Raw genomic sequence first — 23,263 nt, 5'->3', positions numbered from 1 at the left:
TGACAGGAGCTGAGCTGCGTTGGTTGTACACATTTTGTTTCCATGCATGGTTTACTGCCCAACGTGGTTCATTAGAACTCATTTTTCAGCTACTGAGTCCATGGTAAAGTGAGTTTGATGGATGCTGCTTTTTAACTGGACTGGTCCTTGGAGATTGAACAAAATTAAAAGTGTTTCCTTCTTGTTGTATTCTTTGGATTTATGAACTAGACTTGGAAAGCCAATTAGCCTACTTTAAAAATGTTCTGTTGTATTGTCAGCACAGGCAGAGGTTTGCTCATACAATGCACAGGTAGGAGTTTCTCCTCCTGAAGTTGGAGCTATACCTGGAGGAACATAAAATTAATTGTGAGAGCCTGGGGAAGACCTGTGACTACTGAGGGCTTGTTTTGGTTTTTTTAAAGAGTCGTATCAGTGAGACTCAGTAGCATGAATGTGAGAATGAGACTTAAAAACATGTAGAAAAGCTCATGTGGCTCTGGTGTTTTCATTCCACATTATATTTGCATGAAGTATGTATTGTATGACCTTTTAAGATCATGTGAGAGTATGACCTCTTATTTTTACTTCCTTAATTTGTTTATAAGTAAGCAGTTGAAGGGTTTCAGCCTCTTTTTTTTTTTTACATGTATTTTATTTTTTATCCGGTCATCGTTCTGTTTAGTAAATGATTTAAAAGCCTTTAACATTTGGAGTTACACACAGTGAATTGTATGTGTGTTACACATTGCTGTTGATGAAAGCTGTGTGTGATCTCTGTATTTCTACTTAAAAATCCCACTAGTAACTTACTGAGCTAACACAAGTGTTTTAACACCCTAATTACACATAGTAATATTCTGAAGCTTTCAGTACTTTGAAAATACTTGTCTTTCACAGTGGAAATAATAGAGCAGCTTAGATGGACCTCAGTCAACTCTTTGCCTTTTCCTCTTGAAATATTCATTGAGCTGTCCTTGTAGATCTGTGGTGGTATCAGTTGGAAACCCAGCGGTAAAGAAACTGGTGCTCGATAGAGTTGTTTTCACCACACTCAGCAGCATAATCTTCTTGCAGATACCATTATCTTTCTCGACAGAATGTTCATTCCTTTCTGTGCTATTGTGCTGTTTGACAACTTAAACTGCTTCTTTGTGAACATTTCAGCTCAATGACATGCTAACCCTTTCATGGGGATTCAAAATACTTATAATTTTTCTGGATAGTCAGAGAAGTGTCTTAGAGCCTACACATTCCTAGGTGTTAGAAATTTTGTCTGTTTGATTTTTCTCCTTTGTGCAAAAAAAACCACACAGAGTAAGCTGCTGCTATTGCACACACACATCGAAAAAAGCCTTGAAATGTGCTTTGTTTGGAAACTGACAGTCTCATTTTCAGTAGGCTTTATTTCATGCTAATGTCTTTAGCAATTGAAGTTTTCAGTTGCAAGGAATATTTCTGTATCGGTACGACTTGCAAGGTGATCTAAGAAATCTGCTTCTGTAAAGCAAATAATTTGGATTTTTCAAATCTAAGGGTCCTTTTTTGGGAGAACCACAAGGAAGGGCAAATCCCATCTTCGCTTTTGTATGTGTGGAAGTAGGGTGAAGGAAATGTGAAACCTCAAGTTCCCATGTCTATTGAAAAGTGATGGAAAATAGATTTTATTCCTTGGAGTATTAGGTGTCCCTCCGGTATTGTGTTTTTAATATGAGGTAATGTCTGTAGGTGGGAGAAATGATGAATAATGTAAGCCTGCTCACTGAAAAACAAGCAGTAAGTTTGTTTGCAGTAATGGAATGAAGGCCCATAGTTGTTTTCCTTGTGCAGCTGTATTTCCCCTGGCAGGCTGTAAGAGAACCTGTAGGAGAACCTTGGGCAGTTCTGATCTACTCTTTGCTGTAGTCTGTGAGAAGTTTGAAGGGTTTCTGTGTGATGGAGAGCATACTGCTCTGTGAGTAAGTCTCTGAGAACAGTTGACCCTAGGTAATCTAGTTCTAATACTTTCTAATCTAGCATCTTTTTATCCTAATTTAGAAACATTCCCAGATAGCATGTTTGAGGGTAACATACAGAAATAGATTTCTCACTGGATTGAACACTGTTTTAAAAGGAATTTAAGAAATCAAAAGAATGAAAACATCTCAGTTATGTGTTTCTTACGACATCTGTCTTTACACATTATGTGGCTGTGTGCTGTACATTGGACACAAATATTGCATTCCACTGAGCCAGATCTTAACCTGATTGACTGTCCCAGCCAGTTGTGTTTACCTATATGATTTTAAAACATACTTGTTCTTACAACATTTTCCCCACTCTCTATTTACAGATTTAATTACAGGCAGCATCTTCATCTGCAACTGTTAAAGCACATCAGTAGATTTTGAGGTGAAACATTTTTTTGCTTGCAGTAACTTTATGAGGATAACCTGGTCTTTTAGATTTGGGAAGTAATACTATTTTTTAGTTAAAAGGAGTTTAATTAATTAACACAACATTTGGATTCCTATTGTCCAAAAGTTCTCTGAGTCCACAGCCATACCAAAATGAAATAGGGAGAAGTGAAGCAGCACATCTGCAAATACATGTTTGCTTCTTTATATAGTTTAGTAACATTTAAGATGAAAATGTTTATATCCAAGATCTGTTTAAATTTCACATTTGTGCCACCTAACTTGGTCTTCCTATATTGTCAGTGATGAGAGGAAGAGCAGCACTGTCAAAGAGGTTTGAATATTGCATAGGCTGGATTGTCTGGGAGTGCCTGGTCTTTCATGCCAGCCTGAGGAGCAAAGGAGAACAGGAAGGATGAGCTGCCTGAGATTAGTGCCAGATTCCTGGTGACAGTCTCCTGAGTTCTGTTACTGTAATGTTCATTATACATACAACACTTTGTAATAGAAGGTGTCCAGCATATTCAGTGTTTGAAATCACAGTAATGTATTGTGGTATTGATTAATTCCAAATGTTGGAGAGTGAGAAATAAGGCTTAGAGATGTTTGCTTTACTGCAGCTGGAGAACATTGTTTTCCTCAACTCATATATGTCCAAGAAAAAGTGCTCTGAAACTCATGCTTTGGGTAATGGACCTTCTGGCTGTAACAGCATTAAGTCCAAAATCGAAAACATTGATTTCTTGGAGGCTTTATGAAGTAAACATTTTCTTGCAGTATTTTGTTTGCTGGTAACTATTTCCAAAAATAAAAGTAAGCTTATTAAACCAATTTAAGAACGTATTGACTGCAGCCTGGACAGAGACTCTCCAGAGTGGATTTGGGTTGTAGAAATGCTGTTTTGACAGGCTCTCATTTACAACCACCATTCTAGAAATAGGTGTTCAGGTGCAGAAAGACTGAGAATCTGGTTTCCATTGTTAATAAGCCAAAGAAAAGGCAAAGGGATTATGGAAGAGGACAGCTTTTCCTGCTGGAAGCCAACACTGTGCTGTAATAAGAAGTCTAAATCTGGTCCTTAGTGTGGTATTTTTGGCATCTGCTTGAGGAATTCCCTTGCAGTAAGAGTTAAATGTTCTTGGAAAGATCCTAGATGCTAGCAGCTAATGACTTGAATCCATCTCCTTGCCATTGCAAGGCTTTTATTGTAGGGTATTTCAGCAATGCTGTAATTTCTGTCATGGAGATCTTGATCAAGCCATTTCTGCTTATTGTGTTTTCTGTATGCTTTAAGGACATGGTTTGCTTAACTCAGCTTTTTTTTCAGAATAATCTACAGCTGAGAGGTTATTCATTGCTTTGCTTCCTCTCAAGTTAAAGGAAACATTCTGCTCTACAAGGGGCTTTTTTTGAATTTGCATGCCTCAAGTAGTTCTTTAGAGATACTCTTTGTGGCCTCCTGATATTTTAGGTCTTATATAAGAGCCAAACATGCTGTTTCAAGTTTTGCCTTAGAAGATACACAGAGAAGGAGCTATTTATGCCTGCTTTTGTGTCGTGTAATTACATTGTTCTCTTTGCTGCCATGTCTTTGTTAGACTGTTGCTATTACTCTACAAAAAGGTAGTGAACGAGGATGTGATCTGTGTTTGAGGAAAGCAGATATTGTTCCCTATTTACTGCAAACAAATAACAAGATTCCCTGGTTTCATTGTAAATGTTTTGAAAACCTAGCTAGTGATCATAAAACAAGGGTATGCATTTTCTCTTTCCAGTTCCTTGCCTATCAAAACCAAACTATTACTCTTACTTTTTCTATCATTGCTGACTTCTGTTTTCTCTCTTTTAACGTTTTAAATTAACTTGAGTTGCATTCTTAAATGCTTGTGACTTGAGAAAAAAGGTTTGAACCTTGAATCTTCATTACTCAACTTTTTTTTTTTTTTTCTTTCATGTGCAATGTCAGTATGTACTTGTAAATCTATTGGCAAATTGCATTTACAGTATGACTTAAACATTGGTCTTCTGTTTGTGGTACTGAAACTTGTTTGAGAAATTCCTTGATAATGAGCATCAGAATGTGAATATAAAGAAACACATGGATGCAAGAACTAGAATTTCCAGTTAAAAAAACCTCAACCAACAAATAGGTAAAAGACAGAAATGAAGAAAATGGCATCTGAGAGAGAATACAATTGTTTAGGGTTTTTTTCTAGAAAATGTGGGGACGACTGCATGTGATGAGCAACTGATGGAAATCTGTCTTTAGCCTAATATTAAACTGTTGAGATCTGCAAAAGTTGCTGGCATTTGTCAACATAAATCTGTTTGTGACTAAAGCAATCCACTAAATGTGAACATTTTAGCTGTGTTAGATCCTTCTCCTCAAGGTGTAAGGTGTGATGCCAGAAGCCTGGGTTATTGCTTATTACAAATCACAGAAGTTAGGCATGTTATACTCTGCTACACAAGTAAAAATTTATAATTGCCTTCAAATTACAGTCGTTATTACATAGTGTGCTGAAAAATTGGTGGTTTCTTTTTGTTTAAAAAACAAATGTTTAAATAATGCGTAAGTGAACAGAGCATGTTAGCTTTGTAGTTGACTTTTAAATTTGGTAGCCAATTCCCTCAAAAATAAGACGATAAATAATCCATATTTTTAGTCATAGACTTGTTCAAATTCTGCTTTTGGGTTCAATCACATTGTATTCATCACTTGAAATACCAGGTTTACAAAATTATATAGCCAAATGTCTTGACTGAGTATATGTCTGAGCTGGGTAAAAGGACTACAAAAGATGAAGCCACAGTTCCAGCCCTATTTGAGATGCCAGACAAAGCAGGGATTAACTAAATGAAATAAGGAACAAAGCAGTTGTTCTGTCAGACCTGTGGGTTTTCACCACAGGTTTCAATAGACAATAACTACTTTGGTTTATAGTTGGCAGATAGAACACTTTTGGAAGTCAAGAAAACGGATCATAATGAAGAAAACTACATTAAGGCTATAAAATTCCCGTGCTGGTTTATATTGTGAGGAGAATTGGGATTATGCCCAGCTTAAAAAAATGTCACTAATTAGTCAAGAGGAGGGGGAATACTAGTATGACTTTTTTTCCTTTTCTTACAGTTTGAGTATGTTTGAGTCTGTAAACAACAATTAAATTATGTCAGTGTAACCTTACACTCATTTATAATGCAGATTCATACATTTTGGAGCTCTTCATGTCTGGCTTTTAAAATGCAGCAGTAATGTAACTGGAAATAGCTGACATTTAAAAAATAATTATACAGAAATCCGTACAATTGGTTATGCAGTTGGTTCCTATGGGTTAAACTGATTAAACACATAGCAGACTATCGAGATTGTTATCAAATTTTTAAATGCACATTTAATGTTCCTTGCAGATCCTGTTTTGGCAACTGTTATTGAAACATATCTGGAGCATTGTGCTGCTGGACTGCTGCTGTGTAAATGATCCCTGTGATGTTTTAAAAGTGCTTTGAAATGAAAAATTGAAGGAAGTTTCTTCTGCTCTATGGCAGAAGTTGCAGGAGAGAAAAATTTTAAATGGTCAGGCATTTTCCTACATGTTCAATTGGGCTTTGGCAGTTTGCTTCAGCCCCCATGCAGTCATCTTTGTCCCTTGCTTGTCCTTATTATTCTCATTCCTTGTCTCCTCTTTTTTTAACTTAACTGGAAAGAAAAAGAGTTTTGTGGATAAATTCCCTGTGAGTGTGATGCTTGCTCCTCTCACATTATTTAGTTTGTTTTCTGGAACTGCGTATTGGGGTTATTTTAGATCATCCTTGCCTCTAAGGATGTTCTCAACTCCATTATGATTTATTTTTGGCAGAGGTTAAAATACTCATACAGTAAATGGTCAATAAAAAATGGGTAGAGCTGTTATGATGGATACTATATGGATCTATGGCCAGTGTAGGTTAGGAATTAATTTTTTTTTGGCATTCCTTGCTGAAATGAGATCCACTTACGTAAGGTGGTGTAGTTACTAATACAGAGCTGAATGAGATATTTCAAATAACTCAGGTGAAAACCGACTTACACAAGCCTATAAATCTGAAAAGACTTAAAACACATGGTTTTTGGTGAACCATACAGACAAATGTTTATTTAATGGGGAAGTTCAGAAGTTTAGAGCAAGTGAAGCTCTTCTCTCAAATACCTTGTTAAGCAGCTGGTGCTGAGTAAGCCTATGTGGGAGCTTGTTGACAACTTAGGCTTTATTCTAAACAAAATTCCCTTGCAGTTCTCTTCAGTTTGAATGTTCTGTTACAAATTACTTCATTATTTCATCTGATAAGCATGATGTACTTTTGTAACTGCAAACTACCCTTTGAAAAAGAAATTGTAGGTGTGTTAGTCACCTCAAGGATGCCAGAGTTTCCTGGCAAATAGCCAGAGTTTGGCTGAAGTCCTCAGTATGTTGTGCTTGAGAAGAGCTGCAGAGCTTCATTTGTTTCTGTTTTACCCTTTGTGTGCTGCTCTTAAGGTGCTTGTACAAAGTTGTTTGCTAAAGGCACTGGACTTAAGGGTCATGTTTTATCTGTGTTTAATAACTAGTATTGTAAAGTCTGCACTTATTCTGGTGGTTAGAAGTTCAAATATTTGCTAACATGTATAGGTTAGTATGTGTATGTTCTAGTACCACTCTTTCTGTCAATAAGGCTTGATGTTGTTACAGTTCATTCATGGCAAGTGTCATTTGAAATGGAGGGAGCTTGGTCTGAGCTCTTAATTTAAGGGTTTTAAGGTATGAACTAGTTCAGTGATGTGTACAACTGTGAATCTATACATACTAATAGTTTTTATTTCATTAATTGCACACAATTTTGAAAAAGTCAGGATCATTCTTTAGGAAAGAATTTTCCATCCATACCTGGCTTGTTCCTGTAATGGTTTGCAATGTTAAGACAGAGTCCTTAATCTGTTTCTATCTAGGCCATGGGAATACTTTCTTCTTTTTTCTTTTTCCCCTGTGATTTAGGGATTTGTGTTTAAATATTTTATGAATAATCGTGCTCAGCTCTCCTTTTGAGAATATGTTTTGATGAAGCTTGTTTGGCTCTAGGCCTTACTGGTGGCATCCTGATGGCATTTCTCAGCTGGATCCTATGACAGAGGCAGGCTGGTGGCAGCAGCTGTGGAGGCAGTGTGTTGGAAATGCAGAGAACAGGGTGACCAGACAGAAACCAGTGAACTGGTAGAAAGAGACTTAAACAGTTGGGCAGCAGATCATAGCTAGTGATTCTAACAGCAGCTCCTTCCTCCACTCCTTCGTAATTTCCGAGCTTATGGAAACACTTTCCAACGTCTGACACTGGTGAAGGTCCCTTATGTGTATAGCTGTTGTGGCATAGCCTGTGGAGTGGCTGAATTCCTGTCACACAGCTGAGCACACAAAGGACTGTGGCAAAAGAGGGACCAGGGTCACTGGTGATGGGAGGTAGGGAACTGATGAGTTAAAAATGGGTTTAGTTGTGTCACTGTGTTGCACAGCGGCTCAAGATGATCATTTCAGCACTGTCTGCTGACAATTTGATCATGTAGTAGTTTACAAGAGACTTGAACTGTCCCAGTAGATTCTCTGTGACTTCTAAAACAAATGGGTTTGGGGAACGTTACTTTCTGATGTCTAATACAGACACATACCTATACTCACATTTAGAAAATTAGACGTGAAACTGTTAAATCTATAAAAATACAAAAGCTAGCCAAGTTCTGATATACCTCTGTTTTTCCCTCTGACAGAAATACATTAATGTTGAAGCAGAACCAAACAATGGAACCAGACATTATTCGAATGTACTCCTCATCCCCTCCACCACTCGACAATGGGGCCGATGATGACGATGAAGATGAATTTGGAGGATTTTCTGGTGTGAGCACTGCTGGTGTAGCTTTTGCTGATTTTGATACACCGGACTACAGTCATCCAAAGGAAGAGTTTATACCCACAAATCATTTCATCCCACTTCATGATTATTCTGACAATGTAGCTAGCATTGCAACTTTCACATCTGTTAAAAATGGTAAAGACTGCATTGCAGAGCTTCCTACTCATACTAAGGAACTTTCTGATATGTCAGCTACTAGTACTATCAAAGAAAAATCTAAGCTTAGAACTTCAGGTACTGCTTTAGAAGATGTAAACAGAAGGGGGGAACAAAGAGACAACACTGGAAAATCAGAGGGTTTTTCTTCTCGTGTGGTTAGAACTGGTGTAACAGTTGAGAGCCAGGATGAGCAAATAGATGCTTGTAATGGTGAGAAATCTCCATGTCTAGAGATTCTAACAAATGGATTTGCAGCATCAGACCCTGTAAATCCTCAGGGAACAGAAGATCTAGACAGCGTTGGTGACTCAAAGGGACTGAAAACTGTTAGCACCCATAGTACTGAGCAAAATTTGAACTCAATGCCTAGCTCAGGTGAAGATTTTGCAGATTTTGCTACCTTCTCAAACAAAACCCCAATCCATTTAGAGGAAACAGGGCCCACAATATGCAGCATTCTTCATGAAAGAGACTCACTGAGCATTCAGGAGAACAACAGAATAAACAGAGTAACTCATAGTGAAGAAGAAGTTTGCATTTCAGAAATTAGTTGTGAACAGGGTCCCTCAGCACTGGAAGATAATGAACTTGCAATTTCTAGTATGTCTCAAGCAACTGGAAGTTCAGAATGCACTACAGAAAATGGAGAGCACAGTGGGAGGAGAAGACAACATCACATAGAGAATGGCAAAGATTTGAGTAGGCCTGAGGATTCTTCAAAAGCAGCTGACATCAAGGTTGATAAGATCCAAAGCTTAAGCTGTGATCCTGCAGGAGAAAAACTGGGTGGTTCTGAAGATCTCAAGAACGGTGGAAGTAGCACTGAAATTTCAGCTTGTGGTGACAAACATGATGACGTTTTTGGTGATTTTGGGTCAGTCAGCAGTGTGTCTCCCACCTTGAGGAATGCTCAAGAATCAATAAGTGCTCTAGATTCAGAAAGAACTTCTGAACAGCCTGCACATATTAACGAACCTAGCGAGGAATTTGGTGAATTCAGGGACACGAGTACTGTTTCTCAGCAGCCAGCAAGTTTGGACCAAGCTGAACTAAACCAGGCTGCTGACACTTTAGAATGTGATACTACCAGTAAAACTGCTGGTCTAGACTTCCAGCATACTACTGAGGTAGAAAATGGTGATGATACTGAATTTGGAGACTTTGATTCAGTGCCAAAACCTCAAGATGAGAGTGTTGCTTTCCAGGACTCGGATGACTTTGCGGACTTCAGTTCAGCAGGTTGTAACCAGGCTACAGACTGGAATGCTTTTGAAGATGAACAAAAAGACAGCTGTTCTTGGGCTGCCTTTGGAGATGAGCAGGCTGGTGAATCTCATCACAGAAAAGAGACATGGCAGTCACATAGGACAGACGCATCTGCCAGGAGTGATGGCCCAGTGTTACACAAGACTGACAGTGTTGCTTTAGCATCTTCCCAAGGGACTATCAGTAAGCAATCCCAAGAGCTATCACCTTCAGTTCAGGTAAGGGTTTGCTTGGTTTTCTTCAGTCTTGTTCTGCCCTTATTCATACAGTTCTTCCTTGTTCCTGCTTCTGCATACAACAAATATTTGAATAGTCCTTGTTTGCCTTTTCGGAGAGATCTAATGTGGTATGTGAGACGAGCTGATGTGGAACATTATGCTGTGTTTGGATCCTGCAGGCCTTTGCAGCACTGTTACTCCTGCAGACAAACGAGCAGGGTGTGCTAGAACTCATATGCATTTGTTTTGATGATTACATGTGCTCCTTTACATAAATTGATCAAAGGAATAGGCCAGCATGAACATTTCAGAGCCTGTGGTAGGTTTTCCTTTTGCTTAATTGTTTACTGCCTTCTGGGGAGGCACTCTGTTGCCTTTTTGTAAAATAGTGGTGTGACTGGAAGCTGGGATTACTGGTTCCCAAAATTTTCCATCACCATTCTGTATCCCATTTTCAAAATCTGATAAAAAATGATGACTTGATTTGTAAATAGCTGCACTAATTCCTTAGAGCAGAGACCGTGATAAAACACAACCTGGGGAGTTCTGTCTCAGGTTTTCAAACTCATGGGAAGTTAACTCTTTAAAAATAAGTCTCTGTTAGGCATTAATTGTGGGAAGCTGCACATTATAGCAACATCACAAGTCTAGTCCTGGTGATGTGGTAAAGCTGCTGTTACTTCTAATTAGAAGCTTCCAGGAGGGTGGAAGTAAATAGATTTATTTCTCACCACCCCTCCTGTGTTTTCTACTTCAGTTGCTAAGTATTTATTAATTCCTGATTAGTTACTTCCTAAGTCTTTTTAAGTAATTTTGAGATCTGTGGCTGTTCATACGTAGACTTTTTTTTACTAAGCATTTAGTATTACTTTTACAAAATTCAGAACAATTATTTCAGTTCAGAATTTGCTTCAAAGCTTCTTTTCATTCATGTCATTCCATATGAGTAGTTTAGAGTACTCCATGTCTTTTTGAAGTGTGCAGCAACACCAGCAATAAAGGGTGTTAGTGGTAATATGTGTCTGAAAGGTTTGGATCTCCTCTGGCAATAAAAGGAAATGAGGTAAGTCCTTTCTTTCAGGACCTTGCTTGGTGACAGCCCTGCCTCTTCCCATTTCCTACCAGTGACAGGTGAAATGGCTTTTCAGAAGGTTGTGCCAGCTGGAGCTCTGCCAGCATCAGCAAATGGAATGGAGCTTTTGGGACTTAGCCCTGATTTCTTGTCACGTTAAAAGCTGTGAGCCTCAGGTCCTTATTCTTCCTGCTTGCTGTTCCATGCAGTGGCTAAATCTCCAAACCTCCAAGTGATTTCACAAGCCAAAAAAAAGTCTCCCAAGTGAACCTGCAGGCAGATTTTTGTATCTGTGCAAAACCTTGCTTATCACCTGAAAGTGTTGGTCCATTTCTGAAGTTGAAAACACGAATTTATTGTTACCTATTCACACATAAAATTGGGGAGTACTAAGGTCATTGGTGCAATTAATCTCAGTTGTTTCTCTTGCCACTTGAAAGACTGTCCAGAATCTGAGAAAGAAATAGAGTGGGAAGATTATTTTAGTAAATCATCCCTTTTATTCTAGTAATTAATTAATATTAAGGGATAGTCTGAAGGTTTCAAACATTTATCTTCACTTAAAATTTTCTGTAATTTTATGATGGGGTTTCAATGGAAAACACTTCTGAATGTAGATGCTTATAGAAACAGAGCCTTTAGAGGCTCTGTAATTAACTTTTCCCTCCACATGTCTGCCTTTAACAAATGATAAAAGTCAAGTTAAATTGGAAGTTCTGTAGTCAAGGTCTGCCATGCAATCATACAGTAGTTTGATTAGATTGTAAAGCGAATTTTAAGACTTCAGTGTTTTTCATTCCTTCTGTTTATGCTACAGTCAGTTGTGGCTGTTAGGATCTAAAGTGATATTCTTCCTCCTCTGCCAGTGAGGAAGTACAACTGAGAGAGTGTTTTACACAAATAAACTGGAGAGGAAGTTGAGCTGGATGTGTGTTCTGTTGCAATAGTTTCCTTGGCCTTGCAATGTCAATTGCTACATTTTTTTTCAGTTAACTCTTAAAACAGTAGTTATTTTGTAAGTGTTTTAAGTTTTGGGAGATATATTAAAACTTTCTTATATTAAAAAAAAACTTGTTTTGGGATTAAATAGTAATTCTGTTTATACTCCATTGAGCCACAGTTTGCTAAATTGCATTTAGAAATGGAGATTAACTAATGAGTCAACATGAGCCAGCAGACAGTCCCAGTACTGAGTGCAGAATCTTAGTAAAATTAAACTCAGATTTTGATCAGCTTCCTTGCTGTCATTTAACAGTATGTCACTGAGGTCAAAACACAAAATTTTAAAGCGGTTGCTAGTCTTCTGTTTGCCATGTATTAGACTTGAGTTCTGCAGCTGTTTGATACAAAAGCAGAAACACTTGCAGGCAAGATAAATCTGGTGAGAGGGAAGGGAACAAAGTTTTTTATTACCCTGCCTGAAGAAGGATAGGGAGCAGGGGATCACTTGCATCAATGTATTGCTGGCAGATCTAAAAAACACTTGCTGTAGCAACCTAAAGGGAGCAGGCTGTGTGCAAGGGAGAAATACTGCATGTGTTAGACACTTGAGATAGATAGGAAAATTGAGATCTCAGCTTAGGCTAAAGGTGAACTGGATCATTTACAAGATATTGAATACACTTGATCAGTGATGGTGAGGCTGGAAGAGTAACTGTAATGTTGTAGTGAAATAATCCTGAATGGTTTATAAACAAAATGATCCTAAAGGAATTCTTTAGAAAAGCAGAAAATTGAAAAGGATACTTAGCCAGCAGCATTGCTGTTTAAACGTGGAAATGATGTATACAGCAATTTGCATCTATCAGAATGCAGCATGAAAGCAAAGTTATTTATCAGTAGCTCAAGTTTCCTTTGAAAAGGTCTCTGTGTATTTTCCTTTCTGTTTCTTAGTTTGTATGCTCTGGATGTGGAGATGGCAGTAAAATTTCATGCTTTCTGAATGGAGTCTTGATTGTACAATGTGTGTTGGGCACACTGTTTAAAGATTGTAGATTTGGTATAATCTTTAATTAAAAAATAGATTTTGGTTCAATTCAACTGTTTAATCCAGCCTTTATTAGAAAATATAGAATATAAAGGATGAAACTAAGGGGAGGGGAGTTCACAAAAATGACCTGATATAGTGACATGTAGTGGCAAAAAGATCATGGTCTTTTTTTCCTTGGCTTTGGTCTCAGGCTCTCTGAATTCTGCACACAATTTGCAGTGTAGGATTTGTAACATACTGACCTCTTCTATTTGATAGTTCTGTGTAGAGGGGAGAGGAGAAAGGACATGGTTTGTGGTATTCTGTTAAACCTACTGAAAGAGTTTCTAACCCCTTAGAAAAGGTTCCAGTGTCCAAGGCTGATGGACACAGATGCACAGACTACTATTTGAACCTGTGTTAATACTACATATACCTTAATCCATTTAATTTCTGTCTTCAGCTGAAAGTATGTAATGCTTGGTGTCACTGTGGCTGCAATTTGCATTAGATACAGTTGTGCATTTGTGTTCATTAGCAATTTAGGGTGTAGTTGTGGGTGAACTGGTTGATCCAACAAGTCTTGAGCAAACCTGCACGTGCATTAATCCCTTTTATGTGAGCACGTTGCACACTACCAGGTTATGTTTATCAGGAATACAAGGCTTGCAGCACAGCATTTTCTATGAGATAGAGCTGAACATTAGTCAGCTGAGGGGGTTACTCTGCTGCCTTAAGAATATATATATATATAGGATTCAGCAGTGAAGCACAGGAGCAGTAATAATCCATGGTAATCGTGGGTGGGCAATACGGCTGTGCCTGCCTGTGTGCAAGGAGCACGGGCATCTCCAGAGGAAGAGGAGCTAAAGAAGGGTTTGGTTGGAAGGCCAAATCTTACTTGATTCAGCTGAGGGTTAACAAATGCTGGAAAGGGTTGAAGGAAAATGTGAACAGTCCTCCAAGTGGGTTTTAAGGCTCTCCACTTACTAGAGAGCCTGTGCTTGCAGGCTCTGCCTCTTCAGATTAATCAGTGTGGGCGATGCAGTTACTAAGCCACGAATATGCACCAAGACAAAGAAAACCCTGGATCATTGCTGTCATTTGGAGTGTGCTTGTCTTGGGCCATGATCATCCTTTAGGAAAAAAGTACTTACGACCATAAAGACTTCAGCCTCCCAGTTCACTAAGGTAAATTAAAACAGTATTGGCTAAATTATGTTCAGGCAGTTGGGTAACAATTTGCAGGGTAAATATATCTTTATGGAAAGGTTGAGGGGTTTTAAATACATAGCACAATTCTTAAGTATTTGCATCTGAATAACAGTAAAAATCAGATTATTAAAAGTAGCCCATAATTGCTGTTTTTCAGAACAGACTGGCTGAGGGGAATCTTACAAAAAATAGTTTGAGAGGGGATTGTTTCAGCATTAGTATTTATATGTCACAGGACAAAATTGTTTCCCATTTTGTACACCTAAGTGTCATCTGCTGTACTTCCTCTCAGAACCTCCCTGAAAAGTTAGTACAACACCAGTAGATAATGACAACGTGACAAACTGAAATGGTCAGTGAGTTTTATGTAGTCACAATAAATAACTGTTAAACTTTGCCTGGGGGGAAGGTGCAATAGTTGATGCATTCTTCAGCTGAGGGAGAATAAGTGGTGACACTTCCAGCAGGAAGGAGAGAGATAGCTTCACATTTGTAGCCTGAACTTCTCTGCAGTTTATAACTCTCTCAGATCAAGCAATAAAAAGAACAGAGAAGTCTTAGCCTTTTTTTTTTTCCCTCAAGCCACTACATTTTCAGATTTTCTTTGCAGCTGAGCTCAAAACTTTTATAGTTACTCTTTGAAAATGGGCTTGGGATATTTAGGACTAACATCGCCTTCCTTAATACTTTAAATTATTGTAAAAAATCTGAATCCCTATTTTATGTTGGTGAAGGGTTTTTTTAGCTCTTGTGGCATCTTCCTGGCTTGCAAATCTCAGTTTAGGACAAGTGTTTTCATTATAAATTTCCTGTGTTAATAAAAATACATCTTTCAGTTCGATTTTTCACGTCTAAGAAATTTATGGCACTACCTTGTATTTACCTGCTTTTCAAGTGGGGTGGAGAAAAGCCATCCCGTTTGAAACACAAGAAGTTGAACTAGTATTCTTTGTAAGCTTTCCTTGTAGTCTTTACTTAGGAGTTTTTTGTGCCTGCAGCTGTTCTCCCATTGCTTCTGAGGAGGTATTCTCTTTGCTAGGCAGAGCCTGCACTTGAGACAAAGAAACAAACTGTTGTTATGTGAAAGAGAAATGGTTTCATATTTTAAACAGTCCATAAACTCTTTCAAAGAAAAAACTGTCCCAGTTTAACTAAGAACTTCGTGATTTGTTTGCTTGTGTGCTTTTAGTTAACTGTTTAGCTTTGTTTAATGCTTGAATCCAGAAAATGTTGCGACCCACTGAGGTTGATTGGTGTGTTCCCCATGGTGAGTTGCATCCATTGAAATTGGTTCTTCAGCTCCCTTGTGTTATCTGTATGGTCATCTAATTTAGCTTTTAAAAAATCCCTATACCCACACCCCAAAAAAAAATCCCAAGAACACCAATAAAACCAACCAAACCCCAAACACACCCATGGTAAAGGTAGAGGAGTAAATGGCAACTTAGCTCTTCACAGGCAAATGTGTTGCTGGAAAATGTGGTTTGCTTGTTGAAAAACCCAGCAAAGGGAGTTTCTCATTTAACCTCTATTTTATTTTACTAAAATAATCATAAAAAAGCTGTGCTAGGCACTCTGCAGAACAGTGAGTTCATGATTTAAGTTAAAGAAAATCTCAGTGGTTAATCATTTTCTTTTCTTGGCTCCTGAGCTTTGTTCTGTCATTTTTTGAGAGCTTTCACTCAGCTTCTGAGTTCTAACTAGAAGCCAATCATGTCCATATGGACTTTATTCCTTTCCTAAATTATATGTTTAGCATCTTGGATCTTTCATAGGCTCATTTCCATCTCCTTTAATATGTTTTTTCTTTTATTGCATTTCACATAAACTTGAATATCTAAACATGCTTAACAATTCAGCTATTACACTGGTTTTATTTATTCTTAGGTCTTCCATTTTTGTGTTTGGTAGCTGCAAACAGCCCAGAGCTTGTGTTGCTTCCTCTGTGGCCTCTTCCTGGCAGCAGGATAAGGAGGGCTGAAGGGATGCTCTGTTTTTGACTCTCCCCTTCTTAGAGCACTTCTGGAGGCTGCCAGAGCAGAGGTGCTGTGGGATGTAAGGGATCTCCTAAGGGAAAATAAAGGCTTGAGGGAAAAAATGGGGCTGTGCCCTCCAGTGGAAAGGGGACAGGATGGAAGGACAAAGAGCCACTCCACTTTGAAGGGGAGGGAGTTCACTGGATGAGCTCTTCTGTCTGCTCCCCAGTCCATGTGTAATTGATTAGAACCATGGAGAGAAGCAAGACTGGTTTTTTTCCCACTCTTCCACACAGAGTTCCCCAAAACTTCACCCAGAGAAGCATTGCAGCAGTCATGTGGTGAAAACTGCCATTTGCTCCCACTGTTTCTGTAGTAAGGCTCAAGTATGTTGTCTTTATGAGAAGCTTTATCTCCTCATTTCATAGCTCTGAAGAAAGGCAGTGACCTGTCACTATTGGGTTCATGTGGGAGCACCTGGGGAGGATTTGCTGTGCTGGGTGGTCAGTGAAGAATTGCTGTGTTAAAGGAGTTCATTGATTCTATGGCCTTGTGGTGGTGAAGAAGAGGAAAACATTCTGTAAACCAAGTACTTTAGGCTTTCTGCTCTGAGGGATGGGTCTTGCCCCCTAAATAATTGCCAAGGAGATAAATTCTAATCCTGTGGTTATTCTTGTTTGAAAGTCTATTACATCTGTGATATTTTGTTTGGTTCTGGTGGTGATTACCACATATTTTAAGTGTGTACCAAAAACTTTTATGCATTCACAGAAACTACGGGGCTTTGAATTTGTCTCCACAGAATCACAGTTAATGTTTAATGGCAGCTGTAACCTTTTCACATCTTCTGTAAGTGCCTTCAAGGATTGTTCTTCTCCAATGGCCATGGAGAACACTCAGGTATCAAATGCTTTTAGTGACATGAAAAGTGGATAAAAATATTTTTCTGCCATATTTTCTTTTTTTTCTGAAAGGCAGATATGACATTACTTCTGTCATACACAGGAATTTTTTCTTACAGTCTGATGTATGCAACAGTAGATTAAGGTTTGTAGGAGGTGGGCATTTACACCAACTGTAAAATCTTGGTAATGCCTTTTATACCTGGAAGCTGTGACCACAGGATTTCATCACTAATTAAAAGAACAAGTTCAGCTGCTTCCATTGCCACTGCCCAGAGATGTGTGTTTGTGCACTCATCCCTTTGTCCATTTGCACACACAGAATTAATTACTCTGCTTTGCTATGGAAACCCTTCTTTGTCGTATTGAAATAAGGGCTAAGCATTGCTGGAGATTTAGAAAAGATGACAGGAAGTGTAAATAATGCTATAGTTAAACTGTTCCTGAAATTTTAGCATAATTCTTAAGCTCAGATTTGAAATGTGACACTGACTGAGATGCTGCTTGGTTCTTAGAGACATTCTGTTAATTCTTTCATTACCTAAGCAAGCATATTTTTAGTCAGTAGCATGTTCTCTAATGTTGATCCTTTTCAAGAAATGTGATGCCTTGCTATTTCCATGATCCAGTGCCTTTCATCTGCCTCTTTCTTTTCACTGGGAATATGTACTCTTGCTGTATTACAAAAATGAAGCAAGCATCACCTGTTGATGTAAGATAAGGGCAAGTGATATATTGTAGGTAAAGTTAAGGTCTAAAATTGAAGTAGAGTATGCTTTTGGGTGCTAAAGCATTAGTCTAGAATCTGGAATACTGTTTTGTTACACTTCCTAAAAATGTAAGTTAGCATCTTAGTTTTGGTCAACAAGCACAAAACAGCCTGTAAGTATTGTAACTTAGTGTATGGCCAGAATGACTGAGCATTAAGAGATAATTAAAAGGAAAATTATTTACTGTAGAACATGGCTCATGGTCAGAATTTACCAGTGAGGTAATGGAGAAGAAAAAAAAAAAGGGTGAGTCGGGTAAGCTATGAATTCAGATCTTTGCACATTTTGACATTATACTTTGCAAATACTGTACCTGGTGGCTGTCCCTGTCAAGGCATTTCTTTCACAGGTAGTATAACTGAAGAGCTGATGCTCTAAGCCAATTCATTTTCCTGCTTTTTGCAGTTAGTGGCTGAATAGGGAGAATAATCTGGACAGATTCTGTTCCCAGTTCCTGACACATCATCCCAACTCTAATACGGAATCCAGATATTCTGATAATCTGGTGTTTCAGTTTACCTCTTTTATGTTTGCTGATTATCATGGTCAGTGAGTTGCTTAATTGGGACAAGAGACAAGGCAAATTTTCAGCTAAAAACTCAAGTGAGAAATGTGGTAGATAACTCTGGGAATTGTGAAGCAGATATTTTGCTGCATAAAGGTTCCTCCCAGTTGTATCGATTGGCCTAACTAAAATAGGTAACTTCCTCCTACAGCCTTGCTTTTCTGAACTTCAAATCATCTCAGTTGTAACAAAAATCCTCTGTTTTGAGGCTTATGTGTGTAACACCAACATTGTTGCTGGAATATGCTGCATCTCCACAGGAGGGCTCTGCTGGCGCAGCTAAAACAACACACACTGTGGGATGCTCCTGGGATTTCCACCTACTCTGTTTCTTTCCCATTTCCCCAGCAGAAAAGCAGGTGTGGGAGGTGCTGGACGCTGCCCTGTGTGTGTTGCAGCAGAGCACTGGGAAAGTGGTTGTTGAGGAACACTGAAACAGAAAGATAAATGCTGCACTTCTTGCCAGGCTTCTTTCCTTAGCAAGAAAAGAGATTGGGGTGTTTCAGGCAAAAATGAGTATATTAAAAAAGGCTTTAATTTAATTCTTATGAGCCTACCTTGCAATTGGTATTTTAATAAATATTAAAAGCTTGATGGCTACCTGTTTTTAATGGGTTGAAGTGGAGGAGAAAATATATTCCATATCAATGGTATGTCTGATGTCCGAGACCAGTTAATTGAGGTACAAGAAGTTGAAATCCTGTCTATATGCAAATACATCAGAGATAAGAGGAATATAAGTGGAGAACTTGAAAAGAAGAAAGCATACTATGCTTGTCCAAAAAATATGGGGAGAATTGTTTTGTTGTTTTTGTGGGGACAGGAGGTTGTTTGATTTTTGTTTTGTTTTTCCTGTTAGATCCATCTGCCAAGGCCCAGTGCATGTTGTGGAATTAAAATGTCTGGAAACCATTAGTCCCAATGTATGCTGTTTATATTGCTGAGACATTATCCTTATATAGCATAAATCTTGTTGTATACATTTTCTACTAATTTGTAACAGAGTGACTTTGGACTCTTCTGTAAGAGCTCACCTTGCAGAGGGCAAGGTCCTTACTGTTTCTTAGTAGCTAGAAGCCTGTATTGATTGTTTTAAAAGTCTTATGGTCCTCTGACAATTAATATTTTGTGGTAAGTGAAACCTTTTATTAGCTATAAGTTGTTATTATTGCTATAATAATGGACTTATCTTTAAAGCAGTTAGCAAAACTTGACATAAATATTTTCTTTTTGGTACAGACAACATTGCTAAGTCGTCTGGAACGAATATTTGAAGTCTGTTTTCCTTACATGCCTGTTGTTGAAATTGAAGAAGAAATAAATTCCTTGAATCATTTGTTGGAAGCAGGTGAAAAGCAGATAACAACTGAGGAGACCTTAGCAAGTGCTGGGTAAGAAGCCACAATGCAACAAACTTAAAATGAACTTGAACCACATAGAGCAGTAATTCAGAATGAGGTGTTTGCTTCAAGCATTTTGAGAAGCTGTCGAATGAAAATTAGCTATCTAGCAGAATGCTTGTTTTCAGTGACTACATATGCCAGGAGTACTTCACTTAGCAACTCAGCAGCCTATCATCTTCTTTTCAGTGATGTCTCTGAATTAAGCAGAATACGTCTTATTAGTTACACTCACTATAAATTATTATATTTATTCATGTGATGATGAAGTCTAAGCAGGCTTTGTCCTGTCTGCCGTGGACATCATTTTCCAGTAAGAAGTCTGAACTATAATTGTTCTGAGAACACTGTGCAGTTTTAGTTCCCCTGGGTATTGTGCTTGGGCATAAGCTTAATTGGAATGTATAATAAGTCACTTGCATTAAAAAACAGAATAACGATTCAAGGCTGCTGGGCTGTTTTTCTGAATGATGACTTGATTTATGATGGGTTGTGCAGGGAACTGATGGACGTGTGGACAGAGCTGCAGGACATCCATGAAGCATATGGACTGAGATACCAGTGGGGTGGCTCCCACAGCAACAAAAAGCTTTTGTGCTCCTTGGGAATCGACACAAGAAATATTGTGAGTCTGTCAGTAAAACTGGCTTTCTAAATAATGAAGCTGCCTTGAATGTAGAGTCAGGTGGAAGTGTTTTGTGTGAATGCCTGTCTCCTAATTGCATAGCTGCACAGAACATGGCTGTTCATGACAGACCACCTGGCAACCTTTTATATGCCCTATTAATATTAAAAGTTCCATTCATTTTTTAACCATTTTGTTATAATTAACATAGTATTTATTCTGTGATACTAACCTTATGGAAGTTAGCATTGAAAAACATTTCCATCACTGATACAGAAACTCTTAAGTAAATTCTTTTTTGTTGTTTTATCAGCTCTTTACAGGCAACAAGAAGCAGCCAGTTATAGTACCCATGTATGCAGCAGGACTGGTAAGCTTTTTTTAGTATTATTTTTTTTGTTATAGTTCCAAAACCATTGTATAATGAAATATATTAAATTACATTAAAGACCAAGTGTGCAGTTATGGCTTAGGCATCAGTAGAAAGGCTAGAAAAGAATTACCAAATAAAGAATTTTCATTATGTGGGCAAGTAGATACTTGATTTTAAGAGAAAGAAGTATTTAGAAAAGGCAGTGAGAGGATAAGATTTGTGATTTTTGCTCATCTGAGCAGAATAAATGTTCTTTTATTTTTTCTCAAAAATCTTGCACGTATATGTATACCCATGTAGAAACCTACATTTTTATGTGATTCACAAATGGAATATTAAAAAGACAGTTTTCTTTGGTTTATATTACGCTGATTTCATTTCGTAGGTTAATTTTGCAGAGTGACTGCTACAGTTTTCTGAGATGGAGGTCAGCTCCTGTATTTCTTTGGATGTAAACATGGTACTCTAATAGATAGTTGAAATATCTCAGAGCAATTGCTGTTTCCTTCCTGTTTGTGAGCAAGACTATGTTTGCAACACATGCAGTTATTTTTTGCAACAGATTGTTGTTGCTGATTAATTATCTTCTGTTTTTTTTATATACTTTTGCACACAATAAGCTGGATAGCAGCAATGGTAGCAGTAAAGTGGCTTGTTGCTTTCTGTTGCCACGTTGCTTCCTGTGTTTCTCTGCTGTCCAAAATAATTGATTTGACTGGTAGGTAAATTCAAAGTTTCCCTAATACGGTGTAGAAACATTTGTAGGACAGCTGATCTTGGCAAGTGACTGCCTGAAAATGGTTTAAAATGCTCCAGTTGCAAATCCCGTGCTTTTATTTGGGCATTTCTCATTGTTCTTGGGTGGTTGGCATGTCTCAGTGCAAAGTTTGGGCTTTCTATAGATCTTCTCACCCTCAGTTTTCTTCAAGATCACGTTTTAGACATTTTTCATAATACTATCTATCTTTGAAATGTTTGTTTAGAATTAAAAATGTGAGTTTAATTATTTTCTTAATGCTTCTTAATGTATTTATTTCCATGTCAGTAATTATTGTTCTTGGTATCCTTCTGAAAACTGATAATTTGATTTGTTTCTTCTGGATTACTTAATTGTTGAAATGGAATGAATGCACATGTGCTTTTGTGATGGGTCATTTGATATTTCTGGAATAATCCACACACAATTGGGAGGAGAAGACATCACCTTATCAAGTAACTGTTTTCTCCAGCTTAAATTACATTACTGAAAGTTGAAAGCAAGCTCCCACTCAACACTTAGGTTTCTGTTACTGGCTCTAAAATGTTTCTTCTTTCCTGGCCTAAGGACCCAGGATGATTTTCTCCTGCTTCATGTACTCCTCCCCTCTCAGTGAAAGTGTCCCAGAAATAACATGGTTAGCCTCAAGCCCATAGTTGAGGGTAGTACTACCTAGTAGTGTGTTCTAGTTTTTGGCATCTGCAGTTCTTGAAATGTCTATAAACACGTGTCTGTGTGTGCAAGTGGGTTTTTTAAAATATAGATAATTTATTTATTTGTTTGTTTATTCAGGGTATGTTAGAACCTACCAAGGAACCTTTGAAACCAATATCTGCAGCAGAAAAAATAGCTTCAATAGGACAGACACCTCCTGTATCACCAGAGATGAACACATGTGCATCTGATCAGTTCCAGGTAAAAAACAGAGAGAGAAGGGTGAGGAAAGGAAAAGAAAGAATGAGGGAAATAATGGAATGCCTTTTCTTTTCCTTTATATTTAAAATATCTAGATGGTGTATTCAAAGACATCTGTGTGTAAAATGCAGCTGTTGCTTGTGTCAGATTGAAGTCCTGCTCTTGGATCTGCTTTTCATGTGTGACTGGAAGAGAGTCCCTATGATAAGGCTGTAGCAGTTGGTGGCCAGCATTTCAGAGTCCTGATGATCCTTACTGTTATACAGCAGCTTGCTCTAAAAGGCAGTGGGCAGTTATTGAAATTTTATATGCAATGTTAGACCCATCTGACCTCTGGCTAAGGTTCTTCATCTTTGGTTATTCTGGAGCTTATTGCTGGAGGATGTCCTACATGTTGGTTAGCACTTGATTTTCTGAATGATCCTATTTACATTTATACTGTTCATTTCCTTTTACCCTTTCTTACTTCTTCAGAGTGTCATAAAAAGTAGCCCAGCTGCCTAGAGGGAGATTTTGGGTGTGGTCACTACAAGCATATGTGCCTGACTTTTGGTTGTATGAATTCCTTTGGCCCTTTGTGCCAGATTTTATTGAACTACCTGTTACACAGAGTTGCTTTGCTGGCTTCTCTGTCTTTAAAGCCTGCTACAAAATGAATTCAGAGGAGTTTAGGAGTGAGCTTTTGAATTTCACAAATTCTTTGTTATTTTGATGTAATGATATTAGAAGAGCACTGAAATGCCATGCATGTTGCAGTGTGTGGTAGTTAGCAAGCTAAAGGGAT

General features: G+C 38.1%; 1 protein-coding gene across 4 annotated transcripts in view; it reads left to right on the top strand.

Moving 5' to 3' along the window:
- Positions 1-23,263, top strand: part of AFTPH (aftiphilin) — a 41,715-nt gene that overhangs the window by 954 nt on the left and 17,498 nt on the right. For all 4 annotated transcript variants that reach the window (XR_014850630.1, XM_085054317.1, XM_085054316.1 and 1 more), the window contains exons 2-6: positions 8,152-9,940; positions 19,649-19,800; positions 20,308-20,434; positions 20,748-20,804; positions 22,357-22,479. Coding sequence is in view for 3 of the 4 variants with exons in the window: in XM_085054317.1 (XP_084910443.1) it covers positions 8,162-9,940; positions 19,649-19,800; positions 20,308-20,434; positions 20,748-20,804; positions 22,357-22,479 (2,238 nt within the window). In the remaining variant the exon portion in view is untranslated. The remainder of the gene's footprint in view (positions 1-8,151; positions 9,941-19,648; positions 19,801-20,307; positions 20,435-20,747; positions 20,805-22,356; positions 22,480-23,263) is intronic.

The sequence above is a fragment of the Lichenostomus cassidix genome, chromosome 3 (genome assembly GCF_008360975.1).
Source record: "Lichenostomus cassidix isolate B80296 chromosome 3, HeHo_3.0, whole genome shotgun sequence".
Taxonomy (NCBI): domain Eukaryota; kingdom Metazoa; phylum Chordata; class Aves; order Passeriformes; family Meliphagidae; genus Lichenostomus; species Lichenostomus cassidix.
This window is presented reverse-complemented; position numbering and strand designations above follow the sequence as displayed.